The sequence below is a fragment of the Perna viridis genome, chromosome 2 (genome assembly GCF_037379345.1).
Source record: "Perna viridis isolate PV_CMFRI_1.1 ecotype Kerala chromosome 2, ASM3737934v1, whole genome shotgun sequence".
Taxonomy (NCBI): Eukaryota; Metazoa; Mollusca; class Bivalvia; order Mytilida; family Mytilidae; genus Perna; species Perna viridis.
Genome location: NC_142446.1, coordinates 60,326,937 through 60,345,123, shown reverse-complemented (window position 1 = coordinate 60,345,123; position 18,187 = coordinate 60,326,937). Strand labels below are relative to the sequence as shown.

The window sequence follows — 18,187 nt, the reverse complement described above, 5'->3', positions numbered from 1 at the left end:
AATATGTTCTTCTTGAACTTTTGTCACAGCAGTATTGTTAATCAAGGGATATTTAAATACACTAAAAGTACTCATATCTGCGTTTTAAACTGTTGATAATTATGGATCCTGATGAGTATAACATGTACCCTAAAGATACTGTTTTAGCAGAGAAAACACAGAATACGGAAACTTGTTTCAAAATTCATTGTAAATAATAATGAAACGCTTTATATTGAAAAGGACAAAATTAGTGGGCAAATGATGCAGAGACTTGTTGTTACAAAAAGAAAAAAATGAGTTGTATATTAAAAATTTAAACTATTTCATGATCTTGTTTTTTATGTCTCTAAAGATATCAACTGCTAATATAAATATTTATACATTATTTAAACACATATATTATGTGAATTTAAAAGTACACTTTCAAACTGATATAAAATTCGTGGAATATTCTATTCAAAATGATTAATTTTTTCATTGAAAAGTGGATTGCCTTGTCTTGTAAGAATATTCAGAAATCAGAGATACATGCACGTTCCTCCAGAACTTATGTCACAGTAAATTTGTTCCATTTTAAACATTATACATGATTAAAAAATTTCCAGGAACTACTTTCATTGTAAAATTTGTTCCACTAGCGTGGAACTAATTTTATGCAAGTGGAACTAATTAGTGGAACTAATTTACCAGTGTAATTAGTTCCTAGAACCTTTTTCCCATGTAAAATGTTTCAAAAGAACAAATTTACTGTGACATAAGTCCTGGAGGAACATATTTCATGAGGGAACTTAATTTTTGTTACACATGCACACCTCAACAATGTATATAAGGCACGGACCATTCGATATTCTGGGTGGGGGGTGCGGGGGTAGGGGGCTGGGATTTTACCTTGAGCCAGATAATTTTTTTCCGCTACAAACAATGCAAGAAAATTGTCGGAATATTTCTTTTTATTTGATTGCCAAAACTGGTCAAATTATTTTTTTCAACCAAGGTGCTAGTCACAAATTTTGTTTTTACAAAAAAGCTGGGCCAGGAACGTTTTTAAAAAAAAATCACAGCCCCCCCCCCCCCCGAAAATCAAATCGTCCATGCCTAAGCACCATACAAAATATTAAAGCTGTATTTATAAAGCTGTATGAGGAGTTCAACAGACAAACCATGTTCCCTTAATGCAACTTGTATGTCCAACTACCTGTAATTTTGAGAATTTTGGAGAAAAATCTTAATCCAAGGCACACCTCCACAATGTGTACTAAAAACTGGTGTTCTGCCTTAATATATGCCCAACATGATGACAAAAGGAGAAAATAATTCCTAATAACTGCCACCGCAAGGAGTTTTAAATTAGACTGTTGATCTTATTAATAGCAATTATGGACAATTTCCGAAAAATGTTGAAAAGTTAATATATTGTATAGAAATTGTGTGAAATTAAACCCCTGCCAATATGCAATATGTAATCTAAATTGTCCAAAAAGAAATTTCTCATCACAGTCACATCTCCATAATGTAATCTAGCAACCCATTCAATTTTATCAAAATCCTGCGAGTGGTTTAGAAGAAGTTGCGGACAATGCCATTGACCCATATATTGCCAAAAAATGACTAAGTTCAAACATCCACATCTTCCACATAAATTGTCGGTAATAAAATTCCTCACCACATGCACATCTCCATTATGTAATTTAACAATCTATGAAGTTTTATCAAAATCCTTCAAATTATTTAATTTGAGTTGCGGACAACGCATTGACCCATATATTCATGATATTGGTGAAAAACAACTAAGTCCAAACACCATATCGTAGATATAAATTATCGAAAATTAAATTCTTCACCATATGCACATCTCCTTTACGTAATCTAACAATTTTATCAAAACCAATCAGATCGTTTAGGATGAGTTGCGGACAACTCAATGACCCATATATTTGTAAAAAAACAACCAAGTCCAAACATCCATATAAAGTGTCCAAAATGAAATTCCTGACCACATGCACATCTCCATTTATGTATTCTAACAATCCACCAAGTTTTATCAAAATCCTGCATGTCGTTTAGGAGGAGTTGTGGACAATCTATTATGGATAGACATGATGAAACCTATATACCCCCAAACATCGTTTGCGAGGGTATAAAAACAATCCTACAAAATTTTACAGTTGTATCTCTAAACTAAAGCTGTATGTCAGGAGTTCGGCAGACAACCATGTATGCATATGTATTCGGATGAATGGACGGGAAAAAGAACTAACGGACAGGGTTAAATTAATATGCCCTGACTAAATTCATGGAGGCATAAAAGAATAGGGGTGCTTTCTTTATACAGGTTCAACTGTTTTGTACCAAAACCCTGGTACCCTTCATCCGTTTGCTCACCATTGGAATGGGACTAGTAACATACCAATTTTTGTAATTCCAACCAGATCATGGAAAAGACCCTGGGAAAGTCATGTACCAAATATTGAAAGCCTATCACTTATACTTCACGAGATATGGACTTGAGCATAAAACTTGATGGCAACATTATCAGTGCCATTGGCGCCACTGTAAAATGATACCTACAGGTGCATGTCTCGCTTTTGTTTCGCAGGTGAGACAAAAACTGGTAGCAAAAATATCCAAGTCATCCATGAAAACAAGGTCAAGGTTTAGTGACTTGTCAGACTGGGCACATCCTAAGGGGTCTATTAACCATACATGTACATCGTGACTTTTCCACTTTCTGAGAGAAACTGAACTACTCACAAAAACTAGAGGTAGAATTAGCAGTCTTCGAACAATGGAAATGAATTCAAGGTCAAAGCAATCAAAAATGCATTCAATGTCAAGAAGTTTTGCCATTTTTTAGTGTCAAATCAAGAAGATTTTTATCTACCTTAATTCAGTGACAATATGTAAAGAAATTGTCTTTGGGCTTATTTAAAACATCAAGTGCAATAAACATGAATCACTAAAATCTTCAGCCTTGCAGTGAAAGAATTTATGTTGTTTGTAATATAAATAAAAGTTCTATGTCTATGTGGAGTAATTCATGCAACTATTCAACCATAATGGATACTCAAGGTGGACAGTCTCTGATTGATTTATCCAGATGTGATCAATGACAGATAAGGTACATTCATATTAGGCATGCAATACACAACATTTGAGCCAAATGTTCTGTATCAATAAATGTATTGCTTGTTAACCTCCGGGGATCATTTTAGGGGTTCAATTCTGAGAGACTGCCACAAAATCAAAGAGCTTTAAATTGCATTTATGTCGTTAAAATCAGAATTAGATGTAACCTTAAGTTATTAACGTGCCATCTATGATATGAAAAGGGAAGGGAGTTCTCCTGATAACTACAGGACACCTACATGTACAATGTATGACTTGTGACTTAGACTGAAGTATCATCCTAGTTAGTTTAATGTATTTGTTCCGGTGAATTGTATAGCCCTGTCCTACATCCACATTCCTTGACCTAATTACCTTGTCCCTCCATATGACGACTCGTAATGAACTAAATGAATAGCTGCACAAATACCTGCAGGCCCTCTGCGAATAGCTTGACTGCATTGTTTCCCCCTACCTCAGTTAGGCCATGACTTTAAGAATATCACCGCCTTATAGTATTTTAGTTGTTGTGTTGTTCATATGAAGTCTGATCTGTATTATCAGCCTATGCCTTTTGAAGTGAAAAGGTGATCTGTTGTAGGAAATCTGTTATCATATACATGTATTCACTACCTCGTGTGGAAATAATTAAAACCCAACTAAATTTAAAGGTTAACAAGTCTATTACTAGTTCAAAACAAAACATATATACAAAGTTTAACAATATCGTTACACAAAATAATAATCTTACCATTAGAAAACATTAATTTTTTATAATCAAGTTTGGCTTTGGGGCAGACTCAGTATTGAAAGTCTTACTAACAATGCTTAACTCGGTGTAACAGCTGAACATGCTACAAGATCCGATGAATAGATGTATCGGTGCAGCATAGGTTACAAGAGCCGGAAAAACATTGTTAGTAATGCAGCTTGAAATGATGCTCTAACTAATTGATTACCTGTCAACTCGGTGTAGTTAGCTACAAGAGCCGGAAGCGTGGCCATATGCTACTCGGTGTAACTTGAACAACAAGAGCCGGAAGACAAGCAGGTGTGTTGTACAAGACCATAGTAGAAAGAGCATAACCTCAAGATAATGCCTAAAATACATGTAGTATGAACCCTAAAGCATATAATTTTCCACTAAAATTAAATGAAGCATGAAAAATTTTGGGGATTAATTAATTAGGTAATCCCTTACTCTAAAAATTAATTAAAACGGCCAAAAATCAGATTGTATACATTGTAATTATGCAATCTGAGTGCCCCAAAATTAAATATAAGGGTGATCCAGATAAAACTAATTAACTATAGGTACAACAACTTAAATAATACTAACTGAAAATTAACCCAGTGAATACTTAATTCATACTTAAAATTTGAAGATGTTGTTACACACTTGTGTATATATGATGCAGTAAGTAAACTCAATCATGAGGATTACAAGTAGCTAAAGCTTTTTGTGCATTTTTGATCGCAGAATCTGAAGTTTTGATATATCTACAATAAGTATCTGAGGACCATCGACCCAAAAGCTTAATTAGATGGTCCTCAACACAGACCCTGCCTGCAGTTGATGCGGCCCCAATGCGGAAAGAATGACCATTATAACATGTAGAATCATAGCCTAAAATATCCATGGTATGTTTAAACATATTTAAAAAGTAAGATCTTGAAATAGCATTTCCATATATATTTACAAACAATGGAGTGTCTAGAGATGGATTATTTTGTAGCCTTTTCTTCATATACATACAACATATTTTATGAGGACATATATCCTTGCCTGTCTCGAACAATTTTATTGTCACACCTTGTCTAAAAGAATCTGTTTTGGAAATTTTGAGTTTAAGATGTACACAATCAGTCAGAATTATCAAATCTGAAACACATAAATGAAATGCTGGATCAAAATTCTCAGCACTATCTACTGTAAATTCGCCACATCTTAAAAACCCAAAAAATGCTATTGTACACATGGCTTCAAGCAATAAATTTTCATAGCTACTTCCTTGACGCAGCCATAGACAAACTTTTTCTAAAATATCAAAAGTGATAGGATATCTAGGCTTAGAAGTAATTGATTGAGTCCGTTTGACACCATTGATAATTGTCTTAAGGCGTCTGAGTTCGAGAACATGAGGATAACCAATATTTAATTCTAAACACTTAAACCTAATGCCACATAAATAAGACTTTATAGTGCTATAACTTATCAGTAGTTTAGTAGTTTACTAGTACAATAAGCTACGAAAAGTAGTAGGGTTTCTTCATCAACTTTTATATTAGAATACTCTAGTACTATAAAAGCTACAATCCCCGTTAATAGCAAAAAATTCACATAAGCCTTAAAGCCAGCTTGATACACTTGCCTAGTTTTACTTGATATAGATTTATACCACAATTGATCCACTACATTGTAGAGTTCCAAAGCACATGTTGAGGTGGAGGCACTGTGCATGATAGGCTCTGAGCCTCTGGCGCAAGTTGGCGGAATCTGTACATCTGCAAACGAGACAAAGCATCTGCTATTGAATTGTATTTACCTGGCACATGTTTAGACATGAAAGTAAAGTTATATTGAGCGGCAACTAAAGTGAGTCGTCTCATTAAGGGCATAATATGTTGTGATTTTGATCTGCCTTTCTTTAGGATAGCTACTGTAGCCTCATTATCACACATAAACACTATTCTTTGTGTTTGCCACAAATGCCCCCACAAGATGGCAGCCACTACTATGGGGTACAGTTCCTTGAAAGCTATTGAGAAGGTACTGTCCTCCGCTAATACATCTAAAAACATTGATGGCCATGCTTCAGAAAACCACAACCCTTTGTAATATCCTCCAAAACCTTTAGTTCCTGAAGCATCTGTATATAGACACAAGTCATCAGATCAAATACTTTCCACATTATAAAACATGCTGACACCATTCCAATTACATAAAAAATAACGCCACATTCTAATGTCTTCTCTTTATTTATCTTAACATAATGATGTAAAGCTCGAACAGTAGTTGACAATTTAATTAAATGTGACACAAAAGCTCTGCCAGGAATTACAACACGGGATGCAAAATTAAGATAACCAAGCAGTTGTAAGAGTTCCCGTTTTGTGCAGGATTTCTTGGACGAAAATTCGGTTAAAAAGGCAGTAATACATAGTAGTTTCTCACGTGGTAGCCTAGCCTGCATTAAACTAGAATCCAAGATAATGCCTAAATATTCCATAACAGTATCTGGGCCAGTTGTCTTATGCTTAGCCATAGGAACATTAAGTCTACCAAATATTGTATACAAAATGTCCATGTTTCTTTGACTACATTTTTTAGGATGCTCAAAAGTAATAAAATCATCAAGAAGATGTAAAATAAACTGAATATCATATTTGTTCTCAGCTATCCAACAAATTGCTTGTGAAAGCATGTCAAAAATCTTTGGTGATGAGCGACAGCCAAAGGCAAGTTTAGTATAGTAATAATAACTATCTCTCCATGTAAGACAAAACATATGCCACTGCGAAGGAACAATCGGCATAAGTTTAAACGCATCAGAAATGTCCGTTTTACACATTGATGTATTCCTACCTAAGTTTCGTATTATTTTAATAGCATCATCTATACGAACATAAAACAAAGAGCATTGTTCCTTATCAATCATGTCATTTACACTCTGATGTGTGTCGTCCTCATGAGGAGAAGATAAGTCTACTATAAGTCTATGTTTCCCTGAACATTTCCCTGTAGCCACACCAATAGGACTTACTCTGTATTTTGCAAAAGGCAAAGTAACAAATGGACCTTGTAAAAAGCCTTTGTTTACTTCACTTTCTATGAGTTTATCTACTATTTCTGGTTGTGTAATTGCTGAACGTAGATTTTTACACTCTTTACTAGGTACATCTACATCCGATATTAAGGTGTCAAAGCCATAAACAAGGCCATTACATAAGTAGTTAACAAAGTCCCTATCTGGATGTTTTAGCAGTTCCTGTTGCAAAACACTAACATGAACAGGGGTGTCAACTTTGGTATGTGAAGTACATGTAGCTAGTCACTTGCTGGTAGTGGCAAATTCTGTATGGTTTTGTTTTTGTGATTTTCTCTTGGTACAAGAAGAAGAACCGTGATTGTTAGAGAAGCACACAGAACATAAATGTGAATATGAACACTGTTGCCTGTTACATTTATTGTCATTGAAATTGTTACAAATTTCTTGATCGTTAAACATTGTCCTTTTCCGGTCATAACGGTCACTATCCTTCACACTCACATTTGCCTTTAATTTAGGAGGGAAATTAGTTGGATTTTGTGTCCTTAGCTGAGGACAGAAAGATGTAAGATGCATAGTAGATGAACAACAAGAGCATGTGTTAACCCTTGCATTGCCTGTTACCATACTCAATAGTGATGTGTCCTTAATGGACCAATCTACCTTGATGTTAAAATCTTTCAAAGCTGCCGCTGCGCAGGCGGAAAACTGACAATGGTAATCATAAAATTTTGGACCATACACATTGAAAATATCGATTATGTTGGCTTCATACCTGTCTAATTCTATGCGCCTTTGAGGAAATTTGATGCACATTACCCTTTTAAATTTGCCAAAGGCGGTGATAAACTCACTAATTGTAAGCACTTTATGTAATCTTGTATCCTCATGACCTGACATATTGAGTGTGATTGACCCCTGTTCCTGTACATAAGTTTGATCCTGTTCAATACGGGGGATTAACAAAGTTGCAAAATTAATGTCTTTGCCTTCCCAAATACGCTTTTTAAGGATTTCAGGCACCACATCTAAGTGGGGAATACATTCAGATGGGACTCCAAGTTCTGAGTTTGGAAAGCGATACCCACCATGTGTGAAAGGCTGCTGACTGTTTGTCGTTTCAGTGGAATTTCCATTCCTAAAAGCTGCCAACGCCGTGGACAAATTGTTCTGGTCTCCACTGATTTGAGAGTTCTTATCATTAATTAATTTCATCACTGTCTGTTGAAGACCTAGCATAGTTTGTTGCATCGTCTGCATAGAGTTTAACATACCAGTCACAATGTTGTTGTTCATGGGCGCCGCCATATTGGATGACGTATTTGCGACAACATTTAGATCTCTACGCGAGCTTCATTGGACCGCATCACTGCTATTATCCAACGCTAAAGTTGATAAATTTCCCGAACTGTCAGAGGGAATATCAGTAGTATCAACCTCACTCGCTTCCTTTTCAGAATTCGGCGAATTGTCATCATTAATTTCTGTACACACTTGAACGTTTGTACTAGTTATACTATTAGTTGAAATGTTTCTACGCGCTATATTTTCCTCGTAAATCTTTTTCAGATTAGCTTTGCCGATCGAGAGTGGTACAAAAACATCAATTTTTTCTAGTTCTTGTTGGAATTTAGCTGCTGTCCAATTGTTTGGATTCGAGGTATCCCAAGGGGAAGATCTTTGCTTGTTCAGTCTAGATCGAGGTGCGCGTTTGTCCGCCATTGTGATAAGTCTAAAACGGATATCTTAATTTGTACATACAATCCATCAGCAATGTTATAATTACAAATGTCAACATCGAACAAAACTGATTTGCTACATACACAAAGGTTGAAATATCGTTAGTTAGGTATCGAATCGAAACGTTTGGAAAAATTTGTTGCGAACTGTGTAACTTGCAGCCATACCCAACTATCAATGACGTAATGCTAAAATAACAACCAATCAAATTCTAAGCATATGCTTACTATAAATATCCTCGTAGAGACAGTTAGCTCTTAATTAACAACATAAACCTGCCTTATCTATATAAGCCTTAAGGTATGAAAACTATGCAAGTAAAGAAAAATACACTGTATTACAATTGTTTGAATTTCATTTGCATGTTCTTATTTCTCTTATCCCTTCACCACCATTTTTTTTTGCCCTTATATTTTTCAATCATTGCCATTACACGAGATGGTATACCTGTCAAGAAAAAAATATCTAAGAACATGTAAACTCTGCTTCCTAAAATATACTAAACATATAGCAGAATTTTTGTTGCTTTTGGGACAAATTAGTAATCAACATGAATATATTGTCTTAGTAATTTAGACACTAAGGGGACGACCATTTGATTCTGAGGGAGGGGGATTCTGGCAGTTTTTTAAATTAAATAATCTGGCCTGATCCCCCAAGAAAATAAATAAATAATTTAGCGTTCCTCCAGATTCAACATTGCTATAGCATAAGGTAAATAATATGTCCGGAAGTTTGATGAATGAAATATTTCTGGCCTGCAAAAAGTTAAAAATAAATAGTCAGACCCATCATAAACTGCCAGCCCATCCCCTAAAATATATGGCAAGAAAAAGTCTAAAATACTAAATAAAGTATGAAATGAATGATAGTTCAAAATAGTATAACTGCTCCTAAAACTTGAGGCTCCAAGGAGCCAAAGAGCCTGTACAAAGTCAGGAACTTGACAGTCAGTAACACATTATTTCCTTTTTTTCACTCACCTGTTTGAATGGTTCAAAGTGAATTTTGATCATTATTCGAAGAGAGATAATTCTTAAATCAGAAATCTTATAATTTTGACCTGACTGAGCTCCCGAAAAGATAATTTTCTTACTTTCATTAATGAATTACGGGAGGGACATTCATGGCTTACAGACAAAATTTCTAGTTTAACTAACAGTTGGGATATTTCAAAGCTTTTAACTTACCTTCATCAGTGTTAGTGCCACTACTGGCATCAGAAGCACTAGTCCACCTCTCCCCAACTTGCAAAGCCATTAGCTTGCAGTTATCAGGGAGTGTTCGGAAGTAGTCTTCCTCTATTTCTGTTCCATCTTCTTCCAATACGATACACTGGACCCTTTGGTATCCAAATTTGTCACAACCTGTGAACATATGAAAAAGAAAAAAACAAAAAGGTCAGCTAGTATTCACAATAAACGTATATACCAGGAGCACATCAGCATATATCCTTATCCAAAACTTTTACACTAAAGGAGTAGGGGCTTTAAGGCCTATATTTGGCAACATACTGAGAAAAAAAATTAATTGTGCAATCAGATATTGACATGTACTTCATAAAGTAACTAAAATGTGTAACTTATTTTTATAACAATCATAAGTTTTCCAAAATATTGTATGTACACGTCAGTCTGACATCTCATTCCCAGTGAATTTTGCAGATTTCTGACCAAATTTCAAGTGGTTTTCTGTAGAAGAAAACCTATGTGTCCACAGATAGAGGAAGCCGCCGACGACTACATGGATATAACATAATAGGACCAAGGTTGAATAAAAAAAAATGACAACACCGAAATTCATACTTGATTTATGTTTGGTATTAATAAGCCAATTCATTTTTTGTATAAAATACATGTAGCTGCATGGAATGTGTAAGACACTATGAAATTCTTTAAAACCACTAGTTCAGATGACCCTGAACTTTGACACAATAGTACTTGGGAGCATGGGAATTGATAAGAGGGCCCCAGCATCGTCAAAGCTTTTGCAAAAAATTCTGAAGGCTCTTACTGTGCTTAATTTTATCTTTAAATAATTTCTTGTTATAAAACTTTGCAGCAGGAACATATTTTTTCTGTGAAAATCGTGCCAGAACATTTTTCATAGATGTTATGTGAAATTTGTAGCAGAATAAATTTCACAGGAGTGGAACTGTAACCATACTTTCTTTCTGGGTACAGAATGTCTGGATGCATAAATACACTATACTGTATTTCTACCTTGCAATAGTGCCGTCGGAAGAAATACCCTAGGCCTAGTGTATTCATATCCTGGAATATCTAGTGTATTTTAACCAGAATGAAATAATACACTGGTGGAAAGAATTAACTGTTACAGAACAAATTTTCCTATGAAATTTGTTCCAAGAACTTATTTCATATGAAAAAAATTCTTCCGGAACAAATTTTCTGTGAAATACTTTCTATCAGAATAAATTTCACAGCGAAACAATTTTTTTGCTACACATATTAAGACAAGGGTAAACCTTAAAGCAGACTTGCCTTCCCTTTTTGTTAAGGAGATAGTAAGGTACCTATAACAAAAATAGTAAGTTGAGATTAAAAAAAAAACCGTAATGCTCTTTAATTTGTCACAAATGCAATTTTAAGCACAGAAACCACACATGTTCATTGTGAATGGCACATGATATAACCACGTAATGTTAACATTCTATATCGACTTTGGTTTTATTATCAAAATTTTGACATACAAGAATACATGGAAAGTTCGTTTTTACTTCATTTTTTTTAAATACCAGAAATGCCAAAACCACCTATAATATATAGAGCCCCATGAAATGACGGACAAGAACCGAAAATATTTTAAAAATCCACAAATCTGCTGATTCGTAAGGAATTTTACAACCATGGTAAGGAAATAAGATAGCCTTACAACTCGTGAGCCTTATGCCAAAATCGTATGGGTAGGCAAGTCTGTAAAACCCACATCACCGAATCATGGTGAGTGCACAACTATAGATTTGTAATGTTACAAATCTCAATAGAACATCTTGATTTTTTTCTTCCATTCAAGGACAAATGGCTTTACAAGTTTTGCCACATATGAAATTTAGCAAACCACAGATAATTCTTAACCAAAACACAAATAATAAAACACAACTACTTAGTATATCAACTTACACATGTTTATCGGTTCTTCAAAATTCTTAACCACCAGCCCCTTTCTAATTTCCCTTTTCTGATCACAAATTTTTATGGGTTTCTTTTCATCCTATAAAAGAGATTAAAAAACAATGTTACTAAGACGCTGCAAGGAGCTGAATTACTCACCTATTTGAATACTTGAAACTGAATTTCAGTAATCAGAAAGTGTAACTTATTTTCAACCGGAAATCTGACAATTTTGACCTCTGACTTTTACAATAGCTCTTAATAGGCTAATAGGCTATCATTAGTGCAAGTGAAACTTTTGCTCTAGGCCAAACTCTATATTTTCACATTCAAGTTTACAAATCTATCATGAAGGAAAATAAGGGGGGAAATAAAATCTGCAACAGTTTATTAATGGCTTTTGATGCAAATTTTTGAAGAAAAAAAATTACAATATTTTGTGACAAAATTACAATATAAGTAATTCTGAAGAATAATGCAAATTATTATTTTTTTTTTTTATTATTAAAACAGACTTTGAAATAAATAATAATTTCTGTAAACTTATTTTTCATTTAAAGAAAAAAATCAATGCATTTTTGCCATTTTTAGTAGCTATTTTTTTGTTTCTACTTACAAAAGTTTTTGTTTCTCATGAAAAAAAATCTAACTTGGTCGTGAAAAATACATTTGCTCAGAAGAAACATACATTATACTTTTTTATTCACTGAAAATTTCATAACAATTGCTGTTTTTATTTTTGTGATCTTGATAGGTGATAGTAAAAATGAGGAAATATGGAGTAAATGTCAATCAGACATTAAATCCCCAACAATTATGTCACAAACCGAGATTCCCATACAGTCTTCAACATGACCATAGTCACTGTATGTAAATCTATGTATTGCCCAGGGGCGGTTCTAGGATTTTCGAAAGGGGGGCGTAATGAAGGATAATATACTGTATATTGCCGAGCGGAGCGAGCCTGAAAACAATTAGGACTATTTTTTGCCAAAAAATGACGTTTTTGTACGATTTTGTGCTTTAAAAATTATTTTTTTCATTCAAAGGGGGGGGGGGGGGCGTACGCCCTCTTTGAACCTGCCGCTGTGGCCCTAGACACAAGTGAAAAAACGCATCTATCTAGGGGCTATGTCGACTGTATCCCTAAAGTACCAGATATAGGGTCACAAACTAATACCATAAATATATAGTACAGTGTCCTATTTCCTATTATTCTTGAAAAATGCCGGATCTGGGATATCTTAATATTTAGGTTTCACACCTAGTATAGGACTTCATTGTTCATCCAACTTTGCAATTCAAAATTTAGCTGATTTGCCTTCAAAATCCAGAGTCTTTTACGTATCATTTACACAATTTTTGAATTTTTGTATTATCCCAAGTTATTTGCATGAAATATATTTATGCAGATGTGCAGCAAACATTCAGAGGCTGATTTTTTTTCAGTAAGGGCAGTCCGACAAATGACCTCCTAACTTTTTTTAAAGTGACGTTACAACTGAGCTGTGCTCGTTTTTTTGGGGCAATGCCTATTTCATATTAAATGCTTCACCCTGTTGTCTGTCTCCATCTTTATCGCCATCGGTCCCGATTCAACGTTTAGCGTCACGTGCTATTGAAGCGCGCGCCTGTGACATCATAAAAAGTACTGACGATTGTTTTTCTTATTTGGTCATTTTTCATGAGGCATTTTGCAGTTTTTTGTCTGTTTATTGATGGTTTTACAACAAAGATCGTTTATCTCCTGCAGAGAAAAATGCCTTTCTCGATTCGGTTTTTCGATGCAATATTTTAAGTGTGTATTTTCCCACATTTGTTTACTTCGATTTTGCTTTTGGTCACGATGTGGGGGAGGGTTTGGATCTAAGAAATCATGTTTAACCCCACCACATGTCTCATGTGCCTGTCCCAAGTGAGGAGTCACTGTCGCTGGTTTGTCTTTGAACGTGTATTTATTTGTATTGTGTATGTAATTGTAATAACCTGGAATACTGTTCCTAGTAATAACATTGAGGCAAGATATACTAGCAATTATGGTATTTAGTTTTAAGTATACACGTGTTTTTTAATTTCCTTTTTAGAGCTCGTCATGAAGAGTAGTAGAGTTCCACCCTAATTGAAGGCCTTAAGGAGAACTTTAGATTCATCAGTTTTCTCCGTTTTTTTACTTAGATTGATTATGGCCTCCTTGATACTTACCACATATCTTCTCTTTTTTATAATGGTTAAATAATTAGTAAAATTTCTTACATCGATAGTTAAATCCAGCTCCATTTTTTTCTCCATCATTCTCCAAAAAATTCTAGCGTGGGAATGAGTATTTAGTTTTCAAATTTCTCACGATCATAATTTTGATATAAAGACTAATGCACTTGAAAAGGTCGGAAAGAAAAGAAATTAACCAGACAAGTCAACAAATGCAAGTCGACTTGTTCCATACGCTTCTCATTTCAACTGAACAAGAACACTTTATACAAGTTGATTTGGCCTGTTCTCACGCAACAAATCAACTTAAAAAAAGGCGAAATGTCCACTTAATAACTGAACAAGTAAACATCATTAAGTTTACTTCTTCGTTGTTTGTACAAATGCAACAGAACAAGTATACTTGCGACATGTAGACTAGTTTAAAGATGTTGTCATGTTCACATTTTACAAAAAGGAAAGTAAAGAAAATAAGTAAACAAGTGAACAAATTTATGTCGACAAGTTGAAATTTAATGCATCTTTCCTACTTGTTTATGTTCACTTGATAACAAAACAATTCGGCAACTCGTGACTAATATACGCTTCCATAAAAATGTGGTGAAAAAATATTAAGACAGATGTTAGTTCTTAAAGGTGTAAAAATACCTCGATGGCGACTCAGACATGGTATTCATCGGTTGGATAATCAGGGTGTTCTCGAAAGACAGAAAAATAGGCTGAAACGAAGACTATACAATGTGAGTGGGGCTACAGTTATTAGTGAATACTGTAGGTCTTTATTAGACAGATCAGTTGATAGAACAACAATAGCAAATGATGAAAATAATGGTATTGAAAGCTATATTAACTGTGTAAATATTCTACAACAATGATACATTTACTTTGAATGTACAATTAGATTTATTTACATAAGTGAAAACAATATAATGCCATTGATACTTTCCGTGTGTACGAAATAGCTAAGCTTCCCTGTGATGTTTGTTGCTTATGATTGGCGAACTCGTATCAGTACCCTGTACATCAAAATATAGCTTTATCATGACAATAGCGTCCCATGTTGCTGCTATAGAATGGCTCATTTGTCATTTAATTATTTTACATTATTAGACAAACATCAGTCGAATTAATCCGTCTGAATAAAACAAACCCTGAAGTTTTTAGTCATCCCCAAAACAAATTTAATGTATTAACACATTCCACTGCAGCTCCACACAATAGGAAACAACATTTCGCAAATGGTTGCAAGGGAAAAAAATAGAATGTCATGGCTCATGCTGTAAAACCAAGCCTTTCATTCTTTTTTAATGTTCTATAGTTCCTGCGTACGTGTTTAAAATTCGTCACATTATGTGAAGCTGTACTGACAAATCTTTATTATCTGTACCGACAATCTTTATCAAATGGTACTGAACACTGGGTTTAAACTCTATAATACATTGCCCAGTAATAGTCTCACGCCAAGTAGATGTCATCGTGCTGTAAGTTTGACTTGAGTAGTTTATTATAAAAGGGCCACAAAAATCACCATGTAATTTGACTTCAACTAAGCATTTTATTAAGGGGTAAAATTTTGTTATATTTAGCTTCTACTATTTGTGGTGAAGGTTATGGTAGAAAGTGTTGAGTTCTCTATTATTAAAAAAGAAAAAAATAATAATCGTACATTTTATTGATATTTTTCTGCCACTGCCACTGGCAGACAGATTATAAATACACATTTACGAAATTCAATTTGAACATTAAAGTGGGCTACTGACAAACACGGAATAATAACTGTTTTGGTTTGATCTTAGGCATGATCTTAGGCATGATCTTAGGCATGCTTCCACTGTCGCTAAACGTCATATATTCTCTGCCCACTGATTTTGGCTTACTTTCTACATCCGAATTGCACGAATGCGATAAGCTCTAAAATCCCCACCTGATAGTGCAAGTGGTAGGAAACTCCCGTGGTTTGATACAACTTTCTTCCTCTTCTTCATTGAAGAAATCAAAGACTGAAGTCTTCGAAGTCGCTAAACGTCATATATTCTCTGCCCACTGATTTTGGCTTACTTTTTACATCCGAATTGCACGAATGCGATAAGCTCTAAAATCAGACAGAGACCTATAATTAACAACTAATAATACAACTGATAACCAGATTAAACAAGTGGAAATATATAGATATCGGAGCCCTGATAATGTATATGACCTATATAGTAAATTGTAACGCGCCCCTGTGTTTGAACCGGAAACTGGGTTATATTAGATAAATTCAATGCTGACCGATCATTTCGTCTTTGGATGTTAACTTCCCGTTCTCATACAATAAAAAAACACACACAAAGACATGTGTATGATATTTTTAAGAGGTCCATTTTAGCGATCTTTGGGTCGTTTATAATAATGACCAGGGAGCCAGATTAAACAACTGGCAATGAATATTTAGAGATATCGGGGCCCTGCTAATGTGTATTACCTATATTGTCTTGTAACAAGCCCATCTGCCTGAATTTCATGTGAACTTCCCGTTCTAATACAAGCAAGGAACACGCGTAGAACACACGTGTATGAAATTTAGGAGGTACATTTTTATCTCGCATGAAGCTATAACAATGACGCTATGTCTGTAAAGACGGCACTGCTCTGCAGCATACCGTGGAGTAGTAATATATAGTTATGGAAATCATATACGAATATAAAGTACTGAAAGTACGACAGCAAATGGTCGCTATCAATATTAGCAAATTAACAATGAACTGCTGTGAACATTTCAAATTTCATTTAGACCATATAAATTTCAATTTATATAAAGAAATTAACCAAAAATTTAATTGTTTTACAATGTACAAAAAGAAAGTAATACTAGTATAATAATTATTCCCTGAAAAATCATTTGAGCTACTGAGTACTCGACGACAAAGCCTGGCTAGGGCTACCGAAACTTGTTCATTTGAATTAATGGACAAAATGTTATTATCTTATAAAGATTTCGCCGACCACAACATGTTTAATCATCGAATACAATACAAACAAAAATTCAATTAAAGGTGAAAGAAGTTTTGCTTTTAAGGGCGCACATCAAAAGCCTTTGCCTTTGATCCCTATACTGGAAAACCGTAATTTATGAGATATCTTGAACCTGCCTGAAAAAAATAGGAATTTATTTATCATTTAATAAAAACTTCACAATAAAGGATTGTTTCTGGTCCATTATTTATCAATTGTTCAAGTTATATAACCATCAAAATCAACCTCAACATTGCTTAATTGATTGGTTGGCACAGTTGGAAGTTTTTATTAGATATCTGTCGCGCTTATCAATTTATAAGCAAAACCACAAAAATCAACATTTTTGCCATGTACGGGCAATAAGATTGATTGATTGATTGTTGGGGTTTAACGCCCGAGCAGCAATATTTCAGCAATATTCAGGCGATGAACATGAAGTGGATGATATAATGAACATGAAATGATGATGAAATGAAAAATGGGATGGGACACAAGGAAAATAAGGTCGACAAATTTTGATTGCCACTAGAAAAAGGGGAGGGATGGGTAAGGTCGGGCAATTTAGCCTCCTGTGGCGGAGCGCAAAGGGTCCTACTCCTATCGAATACCACGGCAGGGTTCTTTAACGTACGAGGAATGTGGCATCTTTCCCAAAACGGTGCACCACTATGGGTTGCGGTCAGGTTTTCCGTATTATAGCCTGACAACTCCAGCATGTAACACGCCAGGGGTACCCCATTCCACCACCTGGGGCACACATCCCAGTTGCTCTGTGGGCGGAGCGCCTAGCCCCCGGCTAGGTTTCTGAACACTATTTAGTCGCCTTTTACGACAAGCTTATCGCTGCTGCAGGCCTATTCTTTTGACACCCGGACCTGCACGGGGCAGGGCAATAAGAAGTCGCCCTAAAACTTTATTGTTTAGTATAGTTTGACATCCTATGGTAGAAATTTCATGAACACGATTAACCCAGCGAACAGTCCCTGCTTTGAACTAGTTCGACATGCTAGGCCGGATTATTGTGCTAGCTAATAGAAGGGACAGTATGCAGGGACGCATGCTGCTGTATTCGGTCACATTCTCACCCTATCTTCACTTATCCCCTTAAATACTGCATACTTGGAGGAAAAGCAGTGACTGCCAATTTTAAAGTCTTAGGTGTGAGTCGGCCGAGGATCGAACCCAAACCCTCCAGCAATCGAGTTGATAACGCTACCCAGAGACCACCGAGATGGTTCCCTAAAATGGGAT

General features: G+C 35.1%; 2 protein-coding genes and 1 pseudogene across 3 annotated transcripts; all 3 read right to left on the bottom strand.

Annotated features, from left to right (window-relative positions):
- Positions 1–4,514: 4,514 nt before the first annotated feature.
- Positions 4,515–8,165, bottom strand: LOC148626306 (uncharacterized; annotated as a pseudogene). The gene is made up of 2 exons (XR_015920154.1): positions 7,946–8,165; positions 4,515–5,592 (listed from the first exon to the last, which is right to left on the bottom strand). The product of XR_015920154.1 is annotated as an uncharacterized LOC148626306 (transcript).
- A 45-nt stretch (positions 8,166–8,210) lies between these two features.
- LOC148626305 (uncharacterized) lies at positions 8,211–8,579 on the bottom strand. The gene has a single exon (XM_088570189.1). It carries the CDS (start codon positions 8,577–8,579, stop codon positions 8,211–8,213), a length of 369 nt encoding a protein of 122 aa, XP_088426315.1.
- Positions 8,580–8,771: 192 nt separating this feature from the next.
- Positions 8,772–15,414, bottom strand: LOC148626304 (lipid transferase CIDEB-like). The gene is made up of 4 exons (XM_088571092.1): positions 15,304–15,414; positions 11,741–11,831; positions 9,788–9,964; positions 8,772–8,785 (listed from the first exon to the last, which is right to left on the bottom strand). The coding sequence occupies exons 1-4, from the start codon at positions 15,412–15,414 to the stop codon at positions 8,772–8,774; spliced, it is 393 nt and encodes a 130-aa protein (XP_088427218.1).
- Between the last annotated feature and the right edge of the window lie 2,773 nt (positions 15,415–18,187).